The 9828-nt window shown below is 41.5% G+C and overlaps 1 protein-coding gene across 1 annotated transcript in view; it reads right to left on the reverse strand.

The window, feature by feature from the left end:
• Nucleotides 1-2117: 2117 nt before the first annotated feature.
• LOC130579768 (complement C4-like) overlaps nt 2118-9828 on the reverse strand; it is a 43010-nt gene continuing 35299 nt past the window's right edge. Inside the window, exons 38-41 of the mRNA XM_057376819.1 lie at nt 9702-9820; nt 8924-9007; nt 5595-5727; nt 2118-4428 (exon numbers count right to left, since the gene is read on the reverse strand). Of these exons, the coding sequence (XP_057232802.1) occupies nt 4290-4428; nt 5595-5727; nt 8924-9007; nt 9702-9820 (475 nt within the window). The 3' untranslated portion in view covers nt 2118-4289. The remainder of the gene's footprint in view (nt 4429-5594; nt 5728-8923; nt 9008-9701; nt 9821-9828) is intronic.

Here is a 9828-nt window from a genome sequence, read left to right on the forward strand (position 1 = left end):
AAGCTGTGCTTACAGCTTTCAGTGGGATTTAAAACATCAGTTCAGGGGTGTGGTTTCCTYTCTGTGAAAAAGGATTCTCTGGGGAACAATCAGGTTTGAGAGACCCATCTGGGGCCAGTGTGATTACTAGCAGAGAGGAAGTCTTGGGTGAAATGAAGYTGGAGCCAGATCTTCACCGATATTCTAGATAACAAATGCCCACAGAAAACAGCCGTCTAATTAATGCAGCTATATGTCAAACTCATATAAAAAAMCCCTCATTTTTTACTCGACAGGCAACAGCCTTGGCCTTTGAGAGGGTTGCTCTCTGCTTCTACAGCCTTCAGAAATAGCTTAGTCTGAAATGATGTGCTTAGTTTAATTGTCAAAATATTTTGTGAAAAATACTTTTACTTGGAGGTCAATTTTAAGACTTGGGAAATGCTTCTGCTGTGATTTTTAGGCTATCAAGCTCAACAGGGCTCAGCCTTTACTGATGGACAGTGTGAAGGAGGGTGTGGTGAGCTATCATACACAGYGTGGAAACCACCTGGATGTTTATTTATTGTGCTGTTTGAGATATGAACGGTAGCTGGGCTCCAAAATAGCAGAGGAGTACTCCATCTCTGCCTTCTGGCTTTACAGCATCATAGGTCAGAAAAGATCTCCTAAATGGAGTCCAACCATTAACCCAGCACTGCCAAGCCCACCACTAAACCACATCCTGAAGTGCCACATTTACCTGTACTTTAAATACCACCAGGCATGAGGACTCTACCACTTCTCTGGGTAGCCTGTTCCAGTGTTTGACAACTTTTTTGGTGRAGTTTTTCCTGATATCTAATCTAAACCTCCCTGGCACAATTTGAGGCTATTTACACTATTGCTTGTTTCTTGATAGACGAGACCAATCCTCACTTTGATACAGCCTCCTTTCAGGTTGGGCTAGAGCCTCATTTTCTTCAGGCCTTACCTCAGCTGCTCCTCACARGACATGTTTTCTCTTTATCTTCTCTTTCTGTCTTGTTCGTGTGTTTTTTTAATCTCYGGTGATGGATTAATAGAAGTTATTTCCAGCTTGTATTTTGTCGGGTCTAAAATCAGCTGGGCCAAGTGCACCCCAGACAGAGGGCAGCCACAGAATAGCATCAAGTTACATCAGAGACACAAGACTTTGTGTTTGGTAACCAGCTCCCAGAAGACTTTTGTACAAGGGATTTCTCCTTCTCTCATCCTGCCTCCCTCTTCAGCATTTTGCACGWGCACTGCAGTTTCAAGGTATGCTGCTGTCTCATCTGAGAGGGGATTAGATCTTCCCKCTGAGGGGATGGATCCCCAGAGGGAGAGACCTAAGAAAATGAACACAGAACATCTAATTGGTAAGCCTTGATTTGTGGGTGTGAGTGGTATTATTTTTTTCTCAATAATAATAAAAGGGAGCAGAAGTAACCAAACAAAAAAAAAGTATGTTTTATCTATATGTGATACCCAACACGGACTGGAGATGAAAACTCTTGAAGCTGCCACTGAGAGTAACAGGGCAAATTTCCCTCTTCTGCCAACATGACCCCGTGGATGAAGAAGACTGATTCACCTGTTGATGCACTTCTGTATGGAGGGATGTGCTGGAAAGAAGAAAAAAGGATCTAGCTAGGGAAGACACAAGAATTTTTCAGCCCCTAGTAGAAATCAGGGAGGTACATGGTKGTTAAAGAGGCTGGGTCTACTCCATCTTTTTGTTGCTGTAGGAGACTTGGGAGTTTTTTCCCACACAGAGTTATTCATTTGCTTTCCAAGTTTGAGACCCACATCATGAATTTGTTTGTCAGGTGAGTTTGTGATGTAGCCTAATGAGTATATCAAGAAAAAATGARGTGAACCTTACTCCAGTGTCCGGAGTTTTTCCACAACTATTGAGTTATGAGCTCACMTTTTGTGGTGCATTGCAGCTCCTAGTTTGCTCTGGACTACAGACCCAAGTGAGGTTTTTGGTAGTTCTGAGTATTATAATCCATACACAGGGGTGGCAAACCCAGGTCAATGATACATTGGATTGTGACTGGTTCTTCACTATTGGTTTTGTTTTTTTTTTCCCTAGCATCTTTAATTCATTTTGTGCTTAAAAGGCTTGAGAGTTTGGGGTAATCAGAGCAGGTATGTGGTGGTTTTGGGGAGCTAGGGGYTCCGTTCACTAGAAGGCACAATTTCATGTCCCCCTTTTCTAATTGGAGCCTTCATTATTAGCTGGCATCAGGATGTGTAAGACAGTTCTCATGGAGAAGTATTGGATGTTACTTTGTCAAGTTTAGATGCATGCTTTTTGTTCCTAGTGGTGAGGGGTGATATCTTGACCTCTAACTCTCCTCAACTAGTTGAGTATCAATGTGCTGAGTTTAGGAATTTGTTCCCAGGTATTCCCCCCACCCTGAGACTGCATTTGCTAAGTTAAGACACTAAGCAGTTCTGGCTTAGTGGAACTCATCTCCGAGTAAAATGGAAGAAAATACRTAAAATGTATGTTAGACCTATTATAAAACTTTAATGATGCTTTCACCACACTTTACAGAGTCTTGAGTGTTGAAATTATTTGGTGATTTGTCTGCTAYGCAGGAGCCTCTGAGCTGTTGATGTACTCCACACAGCAGAAGGGTYAGACATTGGTACTTAAGCCCTGTGAAGTGGAAAGGAAGGATTTGGCTCTTAACCTTAGAGGTATTATTTCATAAATATTGGCAGAATTACTGGATAATTGGTATGTCAGTGGAACAGCCTATTCTTTATCTTATATTAATAGAAATTAGTACTTGCTTTACTGACCTTAGCTGTATCTTTTTGCCATATCACTGACATTTATATAAGCTCTGTAATAAAATAAAGAGGATGTATGATCAGGCATTACAGTCACATTTCTTAAATGTGAAAGCCAGGGCAAACCTTGAGGTCCTCTGTTAATTTGTCTGTCTTTCACCTTAGCAGATTTCTTATCTTCCTTTGCATATGTCATGAAGCAGTGATGCAGGTTTTCCTAAAATATGCCTTCCCTACCTTCCATCCATGCAATGCTTGGCAGCTGAAGATGGAACAGGGGAAGATGTTGTTGATATCCAAGTTCAGCTGATACTAAATTTGAGTTTTCAGCCTGCAAAACTAGCTGGCCTGTTCACAGTGGAGGCACACAGCAGTGACTGTGAACCTGAAATTTCTCATGATGGAGCTGTTCTGGTAGGTGCTGCTGCAGTGTAATGTCTTGTCCACATGAGCATCACTGCTGCTCCTCCTATCAGCAGGGTCATTTGCCTCCAAATTAACCACTGCAGCATGGACCTAGTAATTAACATATAACTGAAAGAGGCCCTTCTTATTTTCAGTGCAGTGTAGCACTGGAGTCCAGGTGGCAAATGCTTGTGCCCAGGTAGCTACTACCATTAAGAGTGGTGTGAGCATCAGAGGATGGTGACATGTTCAGCTCTTCCCTGCTTCAGACGTGACTGCCAAATGGCACATTGCTGGCAAACTASAGCAGCAAAACTTGCCATGGAAAGTCATCTGCTTATCAATGTAATCAAAACATTTTCTATGGACTTTTTGTTATTCTAAGAATAGAGCAGTTTTGAGTTAAACTCTAAAAAAGAGAAAAACTTGAAAGRCACGTGGCTAAAGAGTGCAGCTAAAAATTTTCTTGTGCCCTCTGTGAGCTATCAACCTGAGAAGCCTGTGCACATCTCCCAGGTCAAGCACAGGACATACCCAGTGCAGCACTTCCAGTTCCAGCTTCAGAAGTGTATGGAATCCAGCTGTGGGGTCAGCGGGACCCACAATTATAACCAGAAACTAGGTGATGTGTTGAAGCATGARTGCTGGCATCTCTTCTCTTTCAGCAACAGTGTAACACAGGTAAGCCCATGAATGCCCAGTTTTCTTTTTGACCYATGAAAATGTCTTGGCCTTATTTTAAAACAGTTTTTTCTTGTCCAGGTGTGCAGGGATTAATCAGATCTGCATGCACAATATGTTTTCCTATTGACACTCTACAGGGTAGTAGCACTGTTGTATAATGGATTGAGGAGACAGRAATTCCTGTTCTCTCTGCCCCAGTGTCAGGCACAACAAACACAATAACCAGGGAGTARTTGCTTTTTTTGTTGTATTACCCACGCACCCACCCATGAAGGGATACTCCAGTCAGCCAAACAGCAATGCGAGCAGCACTGCAAAGTTTCAGGTGCCACTTGGAAGCTCAGGCTTTGCAGGAAGAATTCCACCAGAAGGCAAGCTGCAGTCCCAGAGAGAGATGGGGTCAGAGCCATGGTTCAGACGTGGCACAGGCTGTCAGACATGCTCAGAAAGTCCTGCAGGTGGGCACAGCTCTGCCGGCGCAGGGTGCTGCGGCACTCACTGGCCTCCGGAATTTTCTCCACCCAGGCTTGTGCATCGAGTAAGTATTGCATCCTGAGTGAAAATGGGACAGGTAAAGAGGGTTAGTCATTATTCCAACAGGGAGCAATGTGAAAGCATAATCCCTGAGCTGCTGCATCCTTCCACGGAGGCTTCTCTGAGATCAGGAGCGATTCTAACCAAAAAACTTGCCTGAAACTTAGTTACACCAGAAGATTAACTGAGCTTTGAATAAAGTTTGGGAAGTGTCCCAGTGCCAAGCTGGGACAGACCTGGCAGTACTTGTGTTTTGAGTGTGTCAGGTGAGCTTGGAGTGTGTCAGGTGAGCTTGGACTAAGTTTCTGATGGAGTTTTCCAGAGTGGCACAAAAGGCCCTGGTGCCCACCAGTGGAATATAATGAAGGGGAGTTTAATTCCAACAGAGTATCCCAAAAAGTTTCCCTTTTTTCTGTGATGAAAAGCCATGTAACTTCCAGTATTTCATGACTGAACTGGAGAAGATTTTGGAGGTTAAACCCCTGCTGGGACAGCCCAGGCTCTATCAGGCTTCTTTCAAAGCAGACCGTTGCCTTAGGCACTCACTTTGGTGTCATACAGAGATRGAGATGGCGCTTTTAAAGCTTTTAGGAAGTGGTGCTCACAACTAGATGCAGATGTCCTCTCCAGAAACTTTCAGRGGCACTACCTTTCTCCAGTTCTGTGCAGGGAAATGAAACATTTAAGATGTCTTCTTCCCTGAATATTTGATATTGTCAGGATAAATACCTACTCAGATAAATTGTCTTTTTTCATTAAAATGTGACAGTGAAAAATGAGAAGAACATGCTATTTGCATGCATGATATAGCAGCAACTTTGGGAGCAGCTCTTAGTCACAGTCCCACATATTTCTTTTGCAAATGCAGAAGCTGTTTAAGGCATCTGCAGTAGATGGACTGTGTCGCTTTTCCCATTCTCCCTTTCTAGCTTTGGAGTTTTAACCTGGTGGAATCAGGGCCATACTTGATTCAGAGAAGTCTGGGAACCAGGCTCTGCACAGATCCCTGAGCCAATTAGATTTGGGTGGCCCCCTTTTGCCTATGGAGCGGAACTCTGCATCTCAGTCCCTGAGAAATTTGGTGCTGCCTTTTCTCTCTGAAGGAATTCTAATAGATTGAGCTTCCTCTGGCTTTATGGTCCACGATAGTATCTGCTGCTGCTCAAAAAGCATTTTGCACTTACTTGTTGTTGCAGTCAACTGTTTCCCCATCTCTCCCCATGAGGAGGTAGCCTTTGCCAGGGACAATGTTTAACTTGCACATGGAGCGTGTCAGGAACTGTCGGCGCTCGCCCACTTGGATGCTTTCATCAGCAGCTKTGGGACAAGAAGAGAAAACCCCATGAGCCTTTTTAATAAAGAGAAGAAGTGCAGCCCATARGACACAAACCCCTATGATTGTTTGCCCCACTGCTAAGCCAAGGTAATATTTTGCATGGGAACTGGGGCTTGACATGGGAATAAATGGCTATGCTATGGTAGGACACATTTCCTTTAGCATGACTTGACAAAGAGGAAACCACTTTTGCCTTAGCTGGTTGTCTTGGCCCTTGCAGTAGTTATTGAAGGAGCTATTTTTCTATAGACCTTAGGACCTTTCAGACCTTGTGGAGTTTGTTTAAATCTCAGAGACTGAAGGAAAAGCCAAGGAAAATAGAAAACCTGCTATCTTCTATTTCAGATCACTCAGGCTCAGAGGGGTCTTAAAAGCTAAGAAAATAAATTCAAACATCTTGAGACTTCTTGAGAAAGGTGCAGCAGTCAGTATTAAAATCTCACTCTCTTTAGAACACCTGACCTGAACTTTACGGATATAGCCTTTCTGCTTTTCCCTCTGATTCTGATACACAGGACATGATCTATATTAAAATAACTTAATAGGTTCTGGCCCAGAGGATTGGTCATTCAGAACTGCCCTGCCCACTACAGAAAAGGCCTCCAAGGCAGATGGGGAGGCTGCCCAGGTACTGCAATGGCATGAGAGCTGAAAAAATGCTTATTCATCAGGTCAACCTCAGGTCATGAGATATTGTGTTGTTCAACTAGAACAACCGTTTTCAAAGCCCATTTGAAAGAAAAAAGGAACCTAATAGCAATATTCTAATTGCTTACTTTCTTTCTAGCGATATTTTGAAATTTCCAGCACAACCATGGTGACAAATTCAATATTAAAGCTGCTTAAATTGCAGGTGAGTTACATCACAGTCTTTTATCAGTTAACAGAAACTTGTGCAGCTTCTGCTGTAATAGASAGTATTATATTACAAGTATAGAAAGTCTAGTAATCAAAACCCAAAAAGTAAAATATAAACCTGAAGTGGAATTTTCTAACATTAACTAGATTTTAGAGAATTTGATCTAGACAGSTAATCTATGTAACCTAGCTTTAAGAACCTTGTCTGCCACCTAGTTAAATCTTACATTAATTTTATATGTAGTACTTATACATCCGCATTTTTAGCGAGAATAATAAGTCCTGTAGGTTTTCTCATATAACCCCTTTTGTTCAGGACACCCCTATGTTGTCCTGAATTTTTATTTTGTACATAGAATGCAGAGATGGATCAGAATCACTTGAGAAAATGATCATGTTATGCCTCATTGGGCTTAAATTACGAAGGTGTTTTCYCAGTTCATATGCTTCACAAATGGCCTAATACAGTTCAGACAGTGGTATCATAAGCATTTGAGTTATTACCTTAACAGGTTATTGTGTAATTTTCTATTTTAGATCTCCAATTAAAAAAAAAAAAATATGAAAATTAATGTTTCAAAACAACCAAGCAGAATTTAAGGAAAACAATTACTTCAAGTTTTAGAATCTGTAATGGGAAATAATAAAGAAGGGGAACAAGAAAAAAGAGGAAAACAAGACTCTGTGCTACTTTGTATGGGCTATACTGTTTCTCTAAAAGACTCCTGAAGGACTCATAGGACAGCATAAATAGTAGTCATCCAAAACATGTWCACTAATTCTATCAATAACCAAAGTAATCTGAGAAGAACACACCTGCAAAATTCTCTTTCGCTGACTCCCAAACACAAATAAGTGTTTCCATCTGTCTTCTGAACCAACCCTTTACTTCAAAGATTGTTAAGGAAATGATGATGAGGTCAGAGGATGAGATTTTATTCTACTGATTCTCACCCACACTTAGTGATGGCAACAGAGGCCAACCTCACTCGGAAGAGCCACAGAGAATAGAAAATATAAAAACACTAGTTCAGACACAGGCTGATTCAGGTGCAACACCTAGATTTTTCTTCATCCTCACATGCCTTCATGTCTGCTGAAAGCTTACTGATGCTCAGAAGTTGAATCAGACAGCACAAACCAAAAATTATTTTCAGGTATCTGGGAATGGGAGAAGATTTTTTTTTTCCTTAACTTCACATTCAAAGGATGTTTCTCTTGACTACCAAAACCCAAAATCTTTCCAGTGTTTGCCTGTAAGTTGTGAGTACAAATGCATTGGGAAACAGAGCACAACCTTTAAATCCTGTAGGTATTTTGAAGAGATTAGTGAAAGTCTGCATCAGAACACCGTAATATCCCCTAGCCAGTATTTTGACCACTATGGACATTATAATTTCCCTGCATATAGAAAGCCCTTGGTATGTCAGATGCTCTCTCTGGACCCAGGAAACTTGGATGGTGGGAAGATTTCAAAACCTTTGAAATTTGCTTTTTAAAGGCAATCTCTGGCTGCCAAACTCAAAAATGGTGACCACATGATAGCACAGCAGCTGAAGTCTGACATGTCATCTGACAGCTTCCCCAGAAATTACTTTGAAGAGTATCTCTGCTGATTAAGTTCACGTGGGAGCAGCTGGGATGGCAGGCCTGCAAAAGGACATTGTCTAAGAACCGTGCAAATCTTTGCACTGCACCTAACAACAAAGAAACCTTTCTATTTCTTTATCAGTTATTAAATTGAAGWTACAGAAGTTTTCCTGTCTTTATTGGCTTCAGGCAAGCCACTGTGGACAACTCAGCCTGTTCTGCAAGGGTTGCAATTGCTTAATAATAAATTGAGTAATAATTCAARTCTTCATCCAGTATCAGAACAGAGGTCAGTGGGTATATCTGCACTAGAAAAAATAAAGATCTATCAACAGTCTGTAAAATGAACTAGTTGATGCAGAAGACATAATATTTACACTGTGTGTGTTTTTTGAAGGGGTTGTCTTAAACTAGCTCCAGTTTATAGCCATGGACTCAATGCAGCTGGAGTCAGTCTGCTGGTTTAGTTTCATCTGAAGGGATTGAAGCTCCTGTGCTCTGGGATTGCACAATTGAACCAAACAAACCACCCCTGCCTGAGCTGAACTGAACAGTGAGGCAAATGAGCCTTGCAATAGATCAGCCTTTTTGAAAGCCTGGTGTAGAAATATATCTGAACCTACTTTTCCACAGCAGCAGAAAGCATCTGCATRGCTTGTGCTGGCTGGCATTTAATCCAACTGGTTTTCCTACAGGTGAATGAAAGGAGTCAAACATTTTGATACTTACTTGCTTTAAGGATTTTGTTGATTTTGGCCTCATAGTAATCAAAAACATTCTTCTTTGTGCTGTTGAGGATCTCCACTGCATACACTGCAACAGACAACAACTCKGTGATGCCAGCTGGCAACAAGAAATTGCATCCAAAGATGAATAATAGCTGTGCTTTTACCAAGTGTTTATACAGAGGCCAGTGTACCATCTATTCACAAATCATGGGATTATTAATCAAGAGCCTATTGATTTGTATTTCTTTGTTTTGAATTTTTTTTCAAGGAAGCTTCTCTGTGATTAGGTTTCCACTCTTTTTCCTGTCTTTCTGTTAGCATCTAACTTGCCAATGGTGCCCAACAAGTTTTCCTTGAGTAGATTATCCAACTTTTCATCCAGAGCGGAGGCCAGAAAGGCAAATTAACAAAGGAAAAAATATGCATCTAAGTCTGCAGAAGGAGCTGCTGAACTATGGCATGCCAGGGAAAGCCTACTCTTTATTTACATCCTGTAACATGAGGGATGTAGGGGATTGTGGTACTGCACCATGAGTTTTTTCTAAACCYTGTAACATAATGTCCATCCTTCCTTCCCCCAGCATCTTTCCAAGGCCTTTACTTCTCACTTCACTGCCCTGATGATTGCAATTACCCATGTCCTTGTTTTATCTCCTCAGCCTTTAGGCCACATACAGAAACCCTACTCAATTCAGSAGAGGTCTGGGCATATAAAACTACAAGTTTATACTTATCAAAAAGAACTRTGTTGGAATCGACTGTTGCTTTTCATGCTTTACCATAATCTGCAGTAGGCTGGTAGCAGACAAAACTAGTGCGTGTGGTTGGTGTTAAGGCTTTRCTGAAAGTCGATTTTTGTCTTGGGCAGGGACCTGGAGGGAAGAAAATAAGTGATATGCCTCTGTA

The sequence above is a fragment of the Malurus melanocephalus genome, unplaced genomic scaffold (genome assembly GCF_030028575.1).
Source record: "Malurus melanocephalus ecotype Western Australia unplaced genomic scaffold, MMel_1.1 scaffold_292, whole genome shotgun sequence".
Lineage (NCBI taxonomy): Eukaryota > Metazoa > Chordata > Aves > Passeriformes > Maluridae > Malurus > Malurus melanocephalus.